The sequence below is a fragment of the Harpegnathos saltator genome, unplaced genomic scaffold (assembly GCF_003227715.2).
Source record: "Harpegnathos saltator strain DR-91 unplaced genomic scaffold, Hsal_v8.6 scaffold384, whole genome shotgun sequence".
NCBI classification, from domain to species: domain Eukaryota; kingdom Metazoa; phylum Arthropoda; class Insecta; order Hymenoptera; family Formicidae; genus Harpegnathos; species Harpegnathos saltator.
In genome coordinates this window covers 540,555-558,161 of record NW_020230188.1, presented here as the reverse complement: position 1 = coordinate 558,161, position 17,607 = coordinate 540,555, and the positions used below count along the sequence as shown (strand labels likewise).

Below are 17,607 nucleotides of genomic sequence, written 5' to 3'. Positions count from 1 at the left end.
GTCATCTCGATTCATAGAATCTCGATCATCATGGCGCAAATCGCACGAGGAAAGAGAAATGCCGCGAGAGGACGGAGCACAGAGAGGACAGAGCCCTATAGAGGAGGGGAAACGATCTCGATGACTCGAAGGGAGGTGGGCGGCGAAGGGAGGTGGGAAGAGAGTGTCGGACGTGTCACAAAAGGTATCCACGTGTTTTGCAGATTTTTCTCGCCGATCGACTTTCAAATCGGCCCGTTCGATGCGCCGTAGAATCTCGTCAGTAGCGGTCCATTAGAATGCGAAACGTTCGGGGCGCTAGAGTTTATGATTTCTTCCGTAAGATTTCCGCGAACGGTCGCCCCGACCGACCGACGGGACGACCGGGATCGGCAAAGTCGCCGGATCGTATAGCGAGATAATCGCGGAGATACCGCGCGAAATACCAAACGGGGGGGCTTGGTATTTTCCTTAAACCTCTTTCCCCCTCCCACAAAGCAACTGCCGTGGCGGCGCTGCGAAGGGAATCATCGTGATCGCGAGAGATGCGAATCTTGGACTCGGCTGCTGGATTTCAGTAAATTTCCTTCTGGAAAAAAATTGGAAGACATTTTGCAAGAGCAAAGAGGGCACTTCATACATAAACTTGGCGCCGAACGTGCTCTACTTTTTCTCATCGCTCTTTCTCATCGCTGATGATCAGCAGCAGGTTTCTCATTGAGGAGGACACGTATTCCGCGCGACCTGACCCTACACATCTCCGTTCCCGCCGCAATTTATCCGCCGCAATATATATATATATATATAAACCGCCGTACCGTAAACACAGTCACAGACTGAATAACGAATTACTCGCGTTATATGCGAGACGAGACAAAGACGAAAGGCGCGAGACTCCGTCGCGGCTCAACAGGTGGTGAGTGCGAAGTCCGCGTCCGTGAAGAAGCGCGAACAATGTACGCGCTTACGGCCAGCCGCGCGCGATAATACTATGCGTAATTCGATTCAATCGCATGCAGAATCCCTCCTTCTAAGGGCGAGGTCACGGGCGTTAGCGGCGCGCGCGTAGCGTCGCCACGACGCTGCCACGATGGCGCAGGAAGTGAGAATGTTATTCAAATTTATGGAAAGAAAAGCTCAGCGGCGGGCGCGATGCAACTTATGGTTACCTATATCGCCGTGGAATCGGAGAAAATGCCTCTACCTGCGTGTGTATATAAACAATAAACGAGCCCATCAGTCTCAGGGACGCGGCAGCGGCGCGCATCTGCGCGCCGCTGCCGCGTCTCGTCCATCAATTATTTATGAATTTTCCGCGGAGCGTCGGCTGCGCGCGCGCGCGCGCGAACGTTAGAGAGACAGACGGATCGGCGGCCGCGGCGGCGTTAGACTCGCTGGTATTCGGTTGTAAAAACAGCACGGCCAACGAGAGATGACCACCGACATCGGCTCGAGCTCAGGTGTACGCGTCTGTACGCGACGCGAGCTAACCCGAGGAGATATGTGTTCTCCTCGAGGAGAGAGGAAAGTCAGCCCTGCGCGAAAAGGATGACAGATTCGAAGCAACACCGTCTCTCTACTCGAGTTCTTTTCTCAATGAGATAATAACAAAGCTTTGTATACTTTGAATACTTTGAATCTCGCTCCTACTCTCTCTCTCTCTCTCTCTCTCTCTCTCTCTCTCTCTCGTCGCTCCCTTCTCTGTTTCTTGGAAATTTTCACAATTTAGCAAGGTAAAGATTAGCTGTGCTTTTCAGTCGCAATTTTCACGCGACAGAAACGATATCGTACAAACACCATCGTTTCCGAAGAAACACTCGGCAATTTTTCAACTCGGCAAGTAACTGCCGTTTACGTTTCACGGCGAAACTCGAGAGATGTCCGGGGAGAATATTCTTCCATCACGAAATAAGAGTATCCCAAACAGCTTCGTTAGGGGGGAAAACAAAAAAGAGACATATTTCACGAGGATGATGTTTCGGGTAGAAACTGTCTGCGGACGGGAATATTTTCAGGATATTCCCTCGTCGCGCATCATCGTCGTCTACGCGTCGTACTGTGCTGCAAAAAATGCGATGAGCTCAATGTCTGAGAAGTTGTCGTTTTGCTCACGCGCTCGCTCGCGTCTCATTCTCTATCACCTCGGGGAGGCAGTTGTGCATTCGCTCAGCGATTATATAAAAATATAATAACAATAATATAATATATCGCTTAAGATAGCATGTACATTCTAATGACTTTCAGCGACGTCTGCGCGCGCGCGCGCACGCGCACGCGCTCCCGCGCAGGACGAGATCCGTTTGTTCTTGCCCTTCTGCTCGATGACCCAGAAAGATCCGCGACGTCGTGTTACCCGTTATAAATTGAAGTGGATACCACGTGTTGTTTACATCTCCGTGCGGGTCCCAGGACATGGAGCCGTTGTCGTCGTTGTCCCTCGCTGCGCGGTCTCTTCTTCGTCGATCGCGAACGGCTTCGTCGATGGCTCATTCTCTCTCTCTCTCTCACTCTCTCTCTCTCCCTCTCTCTCTCTCTCTCTCTCTCTCTCTCTCTCATTCTCTCTCTCTCATTCTCTCTCTCTCATTCTCTCTCTCTCTCTCTCTCTCTCTCTCTCTCTCTCTCTCTTTCTTTCTCGCGACGCGCGATCGCGCCAGGATAATGAGCGCTTTTCTCGCAGTACAAACACGTTTTCCCGTCACGCGGATGGAATGTCGACGACATCGTCGACGTCTGCAATGTCGACCCGCTGCAAACTCCGTCTATTCGCGCGAAGCGAATAGAATTAACGCACGCACGCACGCACGCACGCGCGTCCAGTCCCTTCGATGTCGATTTAATCCCGCCGAGGTATTCCCGCTCGCTTCTTACGAAGCATTATTTTCGAGCACCTTAGCAGCTGCTCGAGTTTTCGTTGTTCCTGGCCTTTCCTTTGACGTACGACTCCCCTCGGCCTGAACTTTGTGTACCTTGTCATAGGTTGTCCTCCTATTGTACTTGGTAATGCTCTTTACACGTTTTCTTTTTGTCACGAAGACTGTCAAGTTCAGCGATTTACAAAGTATTTCGCAATGAATACATCAACGGACGAAAAAAGTTACTCGGCGAGGAAATGGAATATCTTGAATTGAATTGTCACGTGATCGAGCCGAAAACTTGGCGCCGTGTCCTCATTGCCACGGCAGAATGTGTGTCAAGTTATCTCTGATGGAATATCGAACGAATTAGATGAGGTTAAAATAAGTTATAAAGAATGTCCAAGAGCACATTTCTTCTCACGACAGCTCGTGTATTTGTTACCTCGCACGATTCCAATGTTTCGTCGTATCAATTGCGACAGGACGCGACTGCGGTCTTATTATTATCGTTAACGACTCGCTCGTAGGGCGAGTTACCGTTGACGGTTTGGTAGTAATCAGCTGGCACGAGCGATTACACTTTATAATCTCCACGGAAGGCTACGATTCTTCTTTTTCTTCTTCTCCTTCTCCTTCTTCTCCTTCTTCTCCTTCTTCTTCTTCTGCTTCTTCTTCTTCTTCTTCTGCTTCTTCTTCTGCTTCTTCTGCTTCTTCTTCTGCTTCTGCTTCTGCTTCTTCTTCTTTTTCTTCTTCTTCTTCTTCTTCTTCTTCTCCGCCTCCTTCTTTTTCTTCTTCTTCTCGCTCTAGGCGGTCTTTAAATCGACAAATTTCGTCGCTGTCGAGATGGCTCACGGCCGATCGTCGATTCAAAGCGTATTCAAATACGATTCCGCCTCCTCCACCACCGCGACGTGCGATCTTGCATTCCCAAGGGAAAGGAGATGGCCACCCACGGCTACTTTGCTTTTCAAAAGCCGGCACGAGGGTGGCGAAGGTGAGAGCTCGTCGCCGAGGATCGCGGCGTAAATTACATAATGCATTCGAATCGCGATCCCAGACGTGTAAGAGCGCCTTCAGTCAGTGCCTTTGATATAAGGGGTGTCGCGGATTTCACGTGCTGCCGTGCTGACAAACCTCCTCATTACACTCTCATCCTTTTCCCCTCGTCAAATCGCTCCTACAACATCTTCAAATTGTGACTTTCAATCGGGTGAAGTCGATTGACGGGGGAGAAAGGAGATCGTTCCGGGACATCGAGGGAAAAGGCTCACAGACGTCTCGCGGTCTTGAGAGAGAGAGAGAGAGAGAGAGAGAGAGAGAGAGAGAGAGAGAGAGAGAGAAAGAGAGAGAGAGAGAGAGAGAGAGGTCTCGAGTATCTTTTGCATCTCGGTCAATAGGGACCGATTCATTTGATTCGTCCTTTCCGTGATATTCACTTCTGCAAGCTCAACGCGAGTTTCAGACACACCCTGTACATACGCGTATGTACGTCCGCGACCGTACGTACGTTCGCCACGCTGTACGGACGATCCTCGAGGTCACGGTCACGAGACGTCTCGCGAAAAGTGGAGTCGCCTGCTACTAAAAATTGATATCTGCACCTTCGATCTTCGATTGCGTTGTGCAATCTCGGAGGGTTCTATTTTTAGCGGGCGATAAAAATCGGAGAAGCTCCTTCTCCGAAGCACGGCCGGGCGGCGATCCTCGAAGATCGGCCGCTCTCTAATTGTGTATGTGCATGTATCGCGCGTCCTTAAAAAGTCACGTAGACAGGACGATATAGCATAATTAAATTTGAATCCGTGATCTCTCGCGGCTCGATCCCAATCTCGCCGGCGCAGGGAGGGAGGGAGGGAGGGAGGGAGGGAAGGAGGGGAGCTGCGGCGAACGATAACGACAGGATAAAGTTTTAAAGCATCTCCCCTCCCTCTTCCCCCTCCCCCTCCCCAGGCCCCGAGTCCCATGTGCCATCACGCCGAGAAGATCGACCACGGGCTGATCGTCGCCGAGGTCATGGTCACGATGATGATACCCGCTGTGAAGACAAGTCCGATAGTCCACCGAAACGTATGCGCCTTTTAAAGAAATCAGTCGGGGCGCGATACGCGCGATCGCGTTACGAGGCGCCGCGCGCGGCTTAGCGTGCCGCCTGATCCTCAGAATATAAATACTGTATTACTTTACGTGTGCGTGTCGCGGTAAATTTTCGCCCCGCCAGTTCGACGCGGCTGTAACGTCGCGCTAGAATCGCCCGCGTTTCAGCCGATATGTCAAAAATGTGATATCCCTCGCACGACGATCCGCGTCATCATCAATGCGCGATGAGAACCAGGCGCGCGCGCGCACGATCGTATTACGCGACGTCGAGTACACGTGTAACTTCCGCGAAAGCTTCTCGTGTTTCCTGCTCTCTCTCTCTCTCTCTCTCTCTCTCTCTCTCTCTCTCTCTCTCTCGGTCAGCAACAGCGACAGCGCCGGGAAATATTTCGCGTATGACACATCGAGACCGCCGGCATCGCGTCGCCGCCGTTCGCGCACATTCCCGACACAAGAGAGCTTTCTTTCCCCCCCGGGTGCTGGCCAGGAACGCGACGCGTTATCGATACCGCGGCGCCGGAACACTGCGATCGGTTGTAATATCGTTGCTCGCCTCAGTCGTATCTGCAATCAGAGCAAGGACAATCGAACGCTCCATCGCGATTATCAAATGATTTCATTTACCTCATTAGCCCGCGCTTGACGCAATATTGTGCGAAAACCTTGCAAGCGCAACCGGACATCGGACCTTTCACTACCGAGTCGAACCGCGAAAAAGTGCATTCCACTGTGACGTAAGTCGCGCGTCATTGTGTACGCGTCGATTACAGGGTCGATCGAGAAAGTGCAGCCAAAGCAGGGATCGCGCGCGCGCGCGCGATTGTGCGCGACCTAGAGATCGATCGAGAGGCGCGCTTTTTTCGTCATCAAACGTCCAACGTTCGATCGAGCGCGCGCGAAACTCTGTGTGTCTCTCTCTCTCTCCCAGAATCAAGATCGGATGGGCAGCGGGCTCCTTTGCCACTGCGAAATCTGTTATTAACAACGGCGATACCTTTTGCAGCGCGCAATCGTCACCTCCAACCTGGATTTCTCCTTCCTGTAGATAACACTGCAAGAGATCTAGAGAGATCGGATCGTCGAGGTACGAGAAAGCCTAAAAATCCTAAAAAGGATAGCTAACCAGAGCTAATTCAACGGCGACAGCCGCTGCAATCTATAACCGGTTGCATTGCTTTCCCAATTAATGTTGGCCAACTATGAAGCCGCGATTATAAATTGTCTTCTTTTCTCCCTTCCGTACGCCCCGTCGCGTCGCGTCGCGTCGCGTGGATACTCGCGGAGGAAACCGGAGGAAACGATACCTCGATGTCGCGTTTGACAAGCGGTTAATTGCGATCGGCAAAACGAAAGATCCGAATGGATGATACATCCCGACGCTTGTCGCCCCTCGGCAAAGGTCAAACAACATTGCGCGAGAGCGAGAGAGACGCGGTCTCTCTCGCGCTCGGAGAAGAAAATGAAGCGGTGAACGTTGCGGCACCGAATTTCCTATCGCGACTTTCCTAGCGCGCGACAAACACGCCGCGGCACGCGGCGAATTCCGTCGCAGATGCTGCGCAGAAAGACGCGTCTGGAAAGTAGACGACCGTGCGTCGCCTTGAGGGGAAAATAAAAGAAAGATGGATGCGCCCATCGCGCGCGGCAGTGGCGGCGATTCGCGGGATTCGCGCGCTCGTCCCGCGATTTCCCGCTGCCGCGATCCCCGAACAGGCCGCGCGCGCGCGCGCGCGCGCACGCGCGCGACAAGGAGAGCGAGAAACGCGGCATTTGCGAATCGCCACAGCTCGCCTTTTCCGCTGGATTATGTTGATAGCATTCATTCCCGCGCCAACATCATCGTCGTCGTGGTCGTCCACGACGACGACGGAAACCGGGATGCGAGGTGAAACCGAGAGAGGAAAAACAAGCGACACACACACACACACTCACGACGCGCGATGTGCGCATCCAGACGCAACGAAAACAAAGCGAGCGCAGATCGCCTGACGAATAGATATCGGGGGACGAGACACCCCGCTAGCGACCGCGCTAACATTGCGCGCGACCCGATCCATCATCTGCGCACACGCCGAACTACTTGCTGTTTTCTCCGAGTCGCATGAAAAATCGTCGATGCGACGCGCCTTTTCCACCGCGCGAGAAAAGCGCGAGGGCCGCGAATGATGCCCCGATCAGAGGGGCGGCAGGGGGGTGGGGGGGTTAAAAAATCTCCCCGTGTCTTCTCTGCCGTGTGCGCAGCAAGTAATGCGACGCCGCGACTTTTCTGCCTCTCGCACCTCCTCAGATCTTTGCTGCCCACATAAATTGGAAGACGAATGTCGCGCGCCAGCTGCGACTCGCGCGCGCCTCGAAACGGGCAAAAAGATGACGATCGATCCTATCGATTAAACAACATAGGGCTGTCGGTGACCATGGCACCGCGCTCATGTTTTTAGTGGTCACTCACGTTGACTCGACTCGAACTTTGTATTCGTTTTCGTGGTTCTTGGAGGCAGTTTCAACCGCGGGGACTATTCTCGACCATGGACACGTCAGAGTCTGATAATAACAGGCTGGATAACGCACGTGATCTGTCATTCGATGCCTCGACAGAAGATAAATGTCAGGCGTCTGTCGTTGTCGTCTGTAAGAATACTTCGACTGCATCCGAATGCGAGGTAAATTGTCGACCGACAACGCTCCTTAATTAATGCACGTTAATGTCTCAAAGTAACGATTCCTATTTTTATTTTATTCAACATCTTTTTTCGCGATATTTATACAACGTCCCTCTACGATCGTCGTACGATTGTCGTTCACACTCGCTTAAAAAAGGTTAGAAACGTTTTCCGCGTAAGTTTTTGTTCCCAAGTTAAATATCCTTGCAATTTGTCGTACATGATTTTGATGATCAATCGATTCCGTATCTTGGCAAAGGTTGTCGCAGATCATCCGGCAGGACTTGACACTTCAGACTCCACCACGACAGCAGTCCTCGTCGCAGAAACGCCATTTGGAACGGAGAACTGCGAAAAATCACGAGAAATTGGCGTTGTAGAAACGACAAACGAGCACATCGATGAGAACAACATGGTTTCCTGCAGCAGCAATCAAACGTTGAAATATTCATATGAAGAACACCTGCCTTCTGCTGATTTTAATTTGTTGACGAATTGTATCGACTATGACTATTACGACTATGACAGTTACGACTTTAACAGTTTTGACCATGATTATGCGGACAAATATATGTCTATATTTTTTCCCAACAATACGATTCAAGAAGAAGAAGAGTATGACGACTACTACAGTAACACTACAGTACAGAACACTACGGTAAAACCTTGGATAAATCTCTTACGCGGAGAGCCTCTTGGTGGTTTACCATCTGAGGAAGCGTTTCTCGATCAATTTGAAAGGTCTGTGCAAGCGGCTCTCACGATGAAATTTGCCAATTCGGCAACTTCCTCGAGTAACATAAACGCGGGGGATAATAATGAGAGGGCCGCGCGACAGTTTGTCGACGACTGTGCAGACTCGACTGGTACGATTGAAAAAGATACCAAAGATGAAGAAACCAAGCTCGGGGAGAACGTTACATCGCAAGTGGATAATAATCTGACCGACAAGCTTCTTCGAGAAGAAGAAGAACTCGATGTAGAGAACGTAGCCAATCCAATCGCAAAGTCCAGCGGTTGTCTAATAAACAGCGACAGTGAGAGTAATCTCAGAGATGACGTCAATCTTTCCAAGTGTACAGAAAATACGAAGAATATACCGAGCGATAGAAACAACGAAGAAACGCTTGTCACAGGAAAAGCGGTTGCGAAAAGAATGAATTATATACTCGAGAGTAACCCGTTAGCAAGCAACGACAAACGACACGCTGAAGAGCGAATGCTGGAAGCCTTATCTGATACCAAGGAGAAGAAGAACGATCAGGATGTAATTAGGAGGAGAGTCGCTGAAAGTTGCTCCGACGTATCATCCACGACGGATCCTCCACATCGCGCGATCCACAAAGCAAGCTCGGATGTGGATCTCAAAAGATCGAGCAGCCAATACACGATTGAGAGGTTTCAAGGAGACACCTTTTCGTCACATCGTCGAGTTGTTTCCGAGACCGACATTGCCAAAGAGGACTTAATGAAAACTATCGAGGAGGCGGAGAAGATACTGACGGATGATCCATACCGGGACGATCCGTCGAAGACGAGCGTTGATGAAGCAGCTGACGTTTCCGTCAAAGATAATTCGCCGAGACTTTCGGACGAGGTGAAGAGTGACGGAGAGCGTGAAATAGTAAATGAGACGAGAAATAATAATTTCGACAAGGTTATCGAAGATACCACGGTGAAACTACCGGACGTGAAAATCGAGCGAGTCGCTGCTTCTTCGGAGCCCGACGTCATCCAGAGCAATTTGCAAAGATTGGCTGAAATTACATGTCCCGGTCGTCCCAAGTCGCTCATCGAGATTCATGAAACTATCGAGAAAATAGCCGAGGAGAAGAGAAGAATAGAGCACCGAAAGAAAGAGTCGCTGGAGGCACTGTCGAGGAAGTTCGACGAGATCGAGAGACTCGTCGAACTTGATTATGACGAGATTTCTCACGCGTCCGACAGCGATCCGTACGAAATTGAGATTCCGGATGTTGCCGACGATGATTCCGACAGTGTCGAGGAGCTTCAGGTTGATCCCAAGGATCTCGAGGTTCCTCTGACAAAGTCCGAGATAACAAAAAATTTGAAAATTGAAGAGTTGGAGAAGCAGCTCGCGAGTGAAATTGAGAAGCACAAGCGACTGATGAATGAATATCAGAGAATTGTCTCTGTGAATTTAGAGATTGCCCAGGAAGCGACCCCGCGGCAGCACGAACCAACACGAGCTTGCGACGACGAAAATGTCAATGAAGAAACCCATACTGAATCAAAACGCGACAAAGAGGTAGCCGAGAAAATTGAAGATAAACTGTCGTCTGAAGTGACGGATGAGACAACGCAGACGAAAGTCGATCCAGCGGAATCGGACGATTCTCCGTCGGAGAATTTTCACGAGGAACCGGTAAGGACCTACGTCAAGGGGAAGGTCTACGATTTTGACGAGAAGAATCACGGTGTTAGGTAAATATTATTCAAAGTAGCGCTTTGAAACACACAAATGCGAAAAAAAAAAAAAATAGACGCGCGCACACGTTGAATAAATGTGATTGCAGAATGACGGAGGAGTTGATCAAGAAGCACTGCAAGGAGCACAAACTCTATCAGACTCCGTACCTGAACGATGTCCTGTATCTGCATTACAAAGGCATGTACTCGATCTCGCGCGCGCGCGCGCATCAACGACTGTTAGTCGTTAGACGAAGAGTTTTTTTCTTTGTCAGGTTTCTCCTTCATCGAAAATCTCGAAAAGTACACGGGTTTGAAGTGCCTCTGGCTGGAGAACAACGGCATACGCGAGATCGCCAATTTGGATAATCAGAGGGAACTCAAATGCCTGTTCCTGCACCACAACCTCATCCAAAAGATTGAGAATCTCGACTGTCTGCCGAAGCTCGACACCCTGAATCTTTCGCACAACACGATACGGAGGATCGAGAATCTCGGTGACTCGTCGAGTCGAGTCGAGGCGAGTATTCTAGGTGACCTTGACCTTGACGTGCCTCTGCTTTTCAGACAACCTCAAGTTCCTGAACAACCTGAACCTGTCGCACAACTACCTGCACGAGACCGCCGACATCGAGCATCTCCGTCTGCTGCACGCTCTCACGATCTTGGACATTTCTCACAACAGGATCGACACCTGCGACGTCGTTGACGTAAGTCGCGGTGCAATTACGCTCGCTGCTCGCAAGGGCATGCCAGCCAGAGCTATATTTCCGAAACAACGCACGCGATGACGTCATAGCAATGCGGTTTTCATTGAAACCAAACTTCCGCGAGTGAAGCAAACGTTATATCTGGCATCGTATGTGTGTGTGTGTGTGTGTGTGCGTGCGTGTTATCATTGCATTTTCGATTCCCTGCAAATTTTTTTCGATTCTGACCTTAATCTGACCTTACTATATTCTTGATGGTGGAATGGAAATTCATTAGCATGACGTTATTAATAGCATCATAAATAAGAAACTCAACCTGATAATTTATCTCCGATCGTTTCAGTTCTAAATTAAGCTCGTCTCATAATAAGTCTCTATACATATTTAATTAACTCGAGAAATGAAAGGCTTTGTCACACATGTATATATATTATTACGAAATATACAATCCCGCGACGCGAGACACGCGGCGATCTCTTAGGAACGCCTAGGAGTCGCTTGCAAACGCGAAGAAAAGTCACGCTGTTTAGATTCTGGGAGATATGAAGTCGTTGCGCGTCGTAACGTTGACCGGCAACCCGGTGCTGAAGCAGATAAAGATGTACCGCAAGACCATGATCCTCAAGTGCAAGAATTTGCAGTACCTGGACGACAGACCGGTGTTTCCGCGTGATCGTGCTTGCGCCGAGGCCTGGTAAATCCGCATCTCGTCAGAAAACGAGAGAAATATCTTATACATTATATACGTATAAAGAAAGAAAGAAAAAAAAAAAACAGAAAGAAAGAGAAAGCGGTTCATTGCGCGATCGAGCGCGCAAAAGAGTACATCGTTGTTCTGAAAATATCTCTCGGTTCAGGATGCGCGGCGGTGTCGACGAGGAGGTGGCCGAGAGGAACCGGTGGGTCCAAGCGGAGCAGAAGAAGATCAACGACAGCGTGATGGGTGAGTAAAGGTTCGTCGGTTACGAGGTGGCTCGAAATGGCCGCCCTTGGTCCCTTTGACTCCTTTCACCTGTTCTGCGATCGGTCTTTGTTTACCTGTCGTCCGCCCTCGAAAGCCCTGATAAACAAAAGGAAGCTGTACAAACCGGTCGGGACGTCCGAAAAGGAGAAGGCGGATAAGAAGAAGAAGGAGGAGGCGGAGGAGGAGGAGGAGGAGGAGAAGGAGGAGGAGGAGGAGGACGTAGAAGACGCCACGAAGTCAAGCGTGCGCGCGGCACCGAGAAACAGCGGACTGGTAAGAACTAGTTTCGTCAAGGTCTGGTACAGAATTCGTGCTTCGAATAATATCACCCATCTCGCTCGACTATTTGATCATTCACCACATGAAACCTCCAACCCCCCGATCTCCCTAACGCGACCACGCCGGCCACGATGAACACGCTCAAGCTCGACCTGGAGAGGAAGAAAAAATCCAAAGAGCGATCCTCCCTCGGTTCCTACGCTTCTTCGCCGTCGTTATCGTTGTCGTCGTCGTCGTCGTCGTCGTCGTCATCGTCATCGTCATCACCATCGTCGTCGTCGTCGTCGTCGTCTGATGGAGAGCTCGCGAACGACGAAGAAAACGAAGGCACGCGGCAAAAAGGAAGCGAGGAAAGTGACAGAAGGAGGCCAATGGCGGAGGAAGAGAGAAAAGTTTCCGACGACGGAAACAACGGGGAGCTTCTGTTACCTTGGAAAGTCGAGGTACTCGATCTTATCTTCTTACAACGAATGCTAATCTAAGGTCGGGTCGCAAAAAAAAAAAATTGTTCATCTATTCTTTGCGGTTAGGTTCGACAGAAGAACCAATCACGAAGGCTGGTCGAAGAAATATCATCAGAGTCTATGCGACACGTCGCCGATGACGTCGCGGAGAAGAAGTGGCTCGGGAGGCAAATTTTGGATGGTCGCAGCAGCGCGAATGATCAACCCGGCGGTTCTATCGCTGGCGATGAGACTGCCGATAGTAAAAAAATAATATCGGGGTCATTATCGCAAAAAGAAGATGACGAGGAGACGTCGTATTTACGAAAATCGATCGGGGACGGGGACGAGGACGAGACCGAGACCGAGACCGAGACCGAGACCGAGACCGAGACCGAGACCGAGACCGAGACGAAAGGTGAGCGACTCGTGCGAATTGTCTTTTGAAATTAACGCCCGTCGAATTGCAAAGAAATAATAACGTGGGACAACAGCGTAATGATCTCGATAGAAGTGAGAAAATTTTGTCTTGCGCGCAGATCGTAAAAACGAAAAGAGATCCATGCGTTCCGTCTCGTGTGACACGTCGGACCTGAAGTCTACGTCAGAAGAAGACTGCAAATCCGCAAGCGATGTCGTCGACGTGAGAAACGATGCAACAACGAACGCAAATAACGCCGAGGGCTCTCCGAGAAAAAACAAGGAGTGCTCATTCGGCTCTAAACTGAGCAGCATCCGCCAAGAGATGAGAGAATTCTGCGACGGTATGAATAGGTTTGTTGACGAAAACAAGATAGTGTTCAAGAACGGGCAGGTGGAAGGATTCTGGAGCCAAAAGACCGAGGATGCAAACTCGGAAACCGATTCACTGACAGCCACTGAGCGCGACACCGAGCGAGAAACCGAGGCCGAGGGTTCCGCGAGCGGGCAAGATAAATTACGATGGTGGAGTGGATCCGAGGAAAGAAGACTGAAGGTCCAAGAGATTATGAAGACGAGGGAGGACGAGGCGAAGAAAGAAGGGTCACGGGCCGAGGACGTCGGAACGGACGAACGTTTCGATCGCGTCGATCCGTCGGGAGACGAGAAGCGGAAAATCGATCGTTTCCAGGACGTCTACGATTTGATGACGCTGAAGACTTGCCCGAACGTTCGGACCTGGCGATCGACGGGATCCACCCCGTATGCCGTGGAAAACGCGAATAATCTCGAGTGCGAGCGGTCCGCTAAAGTAGAGGAGAAATCGCGCGATGAAAGGGTATCCGACAGCCTTTTCGCCGAATTGCGAAATCGCGACAATGTTTGCAAGATGCGCAAGCCAAGTGTTTCCAACGAATTATTAATGACTCTGGAGGAAACAACGCGTCCCCAAACGTCCGCGATCGATGTCTCCAAACGTACGGACGCGACGGCAATAACGAGTGTTGACGGCGAAACCGCGAGTCGCAGAAGTAGCGCTGAAGGGGACGACAACTCGGAGACTCGGAGGAAAACCGACTTGGTTTTAGAAGGCAAGTTTAACTTTTCTCTCGAGTCTCCGAAAGAGAAGAAAAACACTGACGAATCCGACGACGATTCTTTCAAGACAGCAGCGTCCTTGCCAGAGGATACGCAAATTGTGGAGAGCAATCAGGGATCGCTGGAAATTTTAAAGGTGGCCCCCGCGGAAAATAATGATGACAAAGTTGTCGATGTTAAACACAATAGTATCGATAATTCGGTAGACGTAGAGTGTAGCGAGGAAATTGCTTCGAACAGAGAGCGCGACGACGTGATTCATAAAGATACGAGAAATAAGAAAAGTGATAAGGCGGAAAAATCTCCCGATAGAAGCAGCGTACGCGAGATATCATCAGGCGAAATTGCCGAGGTTTCGCCTAAGTCTCAAACGGAATTGCTCGTTCGAACGATGAATCGTTTGTCCTTGGAAAGAACGAGTCAACCTTCGCGATTGACGGGCAAAAGAACCCGCGAGGCCGAAGACATCCAAGTCGGTACCAAGAAATCTCTCCTCCTCGAGGAAGTAGATTCCGGCAGGAAGTCGGAAGAGCGCAAAACGCGTAGCCAAATTTCCGAGAGATGTAGACAACACGCGTTACAAGAGGCGAGGACATTCATGCGGAAAGCATCGCCGTTGATCGACAAATGCATCAGCACTCTCATTAAAGACGGCACGGAGAGTGGCGACGAAAGGTCGGGTTGTTACGACCGGAGGTACGGCCGGAGAAGTCTCGCGGAATGTCTGACGTCTGCTTTCGCTGCGAAAAGTAATCTTGATAAGGTCGCGGGCGATTCAGGAGAACGGCGTAGTCGCCGCGACAAATATGGAGACGAAGCGAATGATATAACGACGGCACAGAGTCCTGCGAGACAGAAATCGATGGCGAAGCGAACGATTAATTCGGTATCTACTGCACCAACTACGGATATAAAGACCGGTAAAAAAAGGAATCATATGTTATAAAATATGTAATTTATATTTGTTAAAATTTATCTCTCGGAAAATGTATCAATTTGATATTTTAGGTATTCAGTCACTCGCTAATCTCTCACGAGAGTCCGAGAATGCTTGTAAATCTGAATCTGCGACGCCGAATGCGAACGCGTCGCTTTGCCAAGAATTTTGCGATCATTTAGACGAGTTAGGGAGCAAAAGAAGATTGCTGATCAAGTCGGACTTGACAATGGTCGAGCAAGGAGAAGCACACGAGAAGCTGCTTCGCAAAGAGTCGTCACCGGAAGTGGAATATTCCAGAAAGAAACCGATCGAACCGCTGATTGAGGTGATTTCTGAAAGTCTATCAATTTCTGACGAGACCGAGCAGACTTTGGAACAAAATGAGACCGACAGGAAATTGCATCCTCAACACACTTTCAATTACAATCGGAAAGATGTTAGTACATAAAAAAATATAATTACATCGATTGTCGATTTTTATATTAATATATATCCGTAAAATTATTCCTTTCGTTTTCCCTTGTAAGACTCTCTAAGTGATGATTGACGACGATTGATCAAATGTTACAACATATGTCATCTCGTACGTTACCTTTAGATTGTCTTCGAAAAGCTGTCCGAGGAGACGGTCGTGTCAGTTGATGACTCTGGAAAATGCACTAATTATGAAAATTTACTTGACTCAAACGAGGAAGCAAAGATTGAAACGTTTCCCACGTCGGGTACATCGCGGGAAAACGCGGAATGCAAGGGAGAACCGAATAAAAAGCGTAAGAAAGAGCATAGAGATGCGAGTGGCACAGGAAAATTAAGATAAACCAAAGTTTCATCGTTCTCGCGCGCGAAAAGGATCGCGCGGTTGATAACGCATTCGATGTATGTTGATTGGGCGAACTGTAACACGAGAAGAAACGAATGTTATCCTCGAACAAGCCGCACACCCGATCGAAGGATTCGTCGCACATGTATTGTAACACGTTCGTTAGTTTAAAAAGTTTATAAAATGTTTGGCACACATTTTCTTTCCTCTTTTGTTTGAAATAAACATGTTATCCCAATGAGTTTCGATCTCGAGGCCGAAAAGGACACGCATCGACACGCAAAAACCGAGAGACGACTCAGGTGTTGGAACAGACCGACCTTCTACTACGTACACTTTATTTTTGTGTCCACACTCACATCAATTATAATATAATAATAATGATAATAATAATAATAATAATAATCATAATCATAATAATGATGATGGCGATGATTCGATGAGCCGTAATTAACAATAATAAGAATTAATCCGTAACTATGCGCAATGATAAACGGTCGCACGCGAAAGAAACGATAGTCTGTCACACGTTTAAATATATCATCTCTTTACCGTCGTGTGCATGTGTGCATGTGTGTGTGTGTGTGTGTGTGTGTGTTTATATATATATATATATATATGTGTGTCTTTTTTTTTTGTATGCCGTGTACATGTGTGTCTTATCAATCTGGTCTCCAAATGGATCCCAGCGAACCTCAGCTTATTCCCGCAGAAGCTACCATCTTGTCACTTGGCAAACAAGCTCTTGATATTATAATATATTTATATAGAGTGAGATATCGCGTAAACGAAATTGTCCCACTTTTTGCCGTCTAACTTGCTCGGCCTCTCGTCCAATCGCCTCTTGCGCCTTCGTTCATCCTTTTTTTTTGTCCCTTGTTTTATTATTTGAAACATGTCTATCTATGCGCGTAGATACATACGAATGCATACCCCTTCCTCGTCACCAACTAACGTACGAGTTACATCGCGTCCCGTTTCGTAGGGGGGATCCTTTATAGTAATAGGTTTATAAATGTGCGCGTATCACCTCGCTTTTCCGCACAGGCACGCAGAAATCAAAGCTGCTCGTGAGTAAATTTTATGTCTTGCTTTGTTTTTTCGCGTGCGCGCGCGCGCACGCACGCACGCGCGCACGCACGCACGCACGCATGCACGCACGCACGCACACACACACACACACTCTCTCTCTCTCTCTCTCTCTCGCGTGCTCACTCACTCGCACTCGTTTGCTCCCTAATTGTAAATTATTCTTTAAAACGTACCAAGTGTCGATCGAGACCGATTGATTAGCGAGAAAGAGAGAATTGGAACAAGATTTCACGATGATTGGAAATCGAAGGATCTCTTTTTTACGAAAGCGTATGGTTCTCAACGCGTCCACCGATCGATACCTCGTCGACACCCCGTACGTCTCTTTGGATTCATCTCTTTGTGCTATTGTTATCGTGAATCGTAGATGCGGTTGTCTTTTTCTGTCGCAGTTAATGATTATTCGATACATTACAGCCCTTAACATTTTACGATCTGCCTTATACTTGGTTTACATTATAGAGAATATCTTACGCGCTAAGTTTCTCTTTCGAAAAAATGTCAGAAGTACGCCGTTCTTTTGTCCCTTTATCCTGCCTGTCGTCGGAGGAGTTGTCTCACCGCCGACTTTTCACGGTCGAAATTCGAACAATTTCGTCGATATCAAAATCGAAAACGGCGCCTTCGGCGAGTGGAAAAGGATGCTTCTTATTCCTGCCTCTCCTTCTTTCGCTTTGTTTCTCATATAAAAGAAGCAATGACAATCTTGACATAGTAGTAGACATCATTCCGGTTAGCCTAATTTGCAATCACGAAGCAGAAGCAACAGAAATTTGTCGCACCTATCGCGCCCTCGCTTTGTCGTTTCTTTCGCAGCTTG

At 49.0% G+C, this 17,607-nt stretch overlaps 3 protein-coding genes across 3 annotated transcripts; all 3 read left to right on the top strand.

Moving 5' to 3' along the window:
* Window positions 1-7,336: 7,336 nt before the first annotated feature.
* LOC112589036 (uncharacterized) lies at window positions 7,337-10,411 on the top strand. The gene is made up of 3 exons (XM_025300789.1): window positions 7,337-7,591; window positions 7,851-10,036; window positions 10,129-10,411. Exons 1-3 carry the CDS (start codon window positions 7,457-7,459, stop codon window positions 10,388-10,390), a joined length of 2,583 nt encoding a protein of 860 aa, XP_025156574.1. The 5' UTR covers window positions 7,337-7,456; the 3' UTR covers window positions 10,391-10,411.
* Window positions 10,412-10,594: 183 nt separating this feature from the next.
* LOC112589037 (dynein assembly factor 1, axonemal-like) lies at window positions 10,595-11,865 on the top strand. The gene is made up of 3 exons (XM_025300790.1): window positions 10,595-10,731; window positions 11,262-11,425; window positions 11,589-11,865. The coding sequence occupies exons 2-3, from the start codon at window positions 11,274-11,276 to the stop codon at window positions 11,680-11,682; spliced, it is 246 nt and encodes an 81-aa protein (XP_025156575.1). The 5' UTR covers window positions 10,595-10,731; window positions 11,262-11,273; the 3' UTR covers window positions 11,683-11,865.
* A 204-nt stretch (window positions 11,866-12,069) lies between these two features.
* LOC105188699 (serine-rich adhesin for platelets) lies at window positions 12,070-16,437 on the top strand (the record flags this gene model as incomplete). The annotated part of the gene is made up of 5 exons (XM_025300788.1): window positions 12,070-12,417; window positions 12,505-12,835; window positions 12,936-14,855; window positions 14,944-15,311; window positions 15,474-16,437. Coding segments are annotated over 5 exons (3,186 nt in total), but the record flags the coding sequence as incomplete, so codon positions are not given.
* Window positions 16,438-17,607: the final 1,170 nt, after the last annotated feature.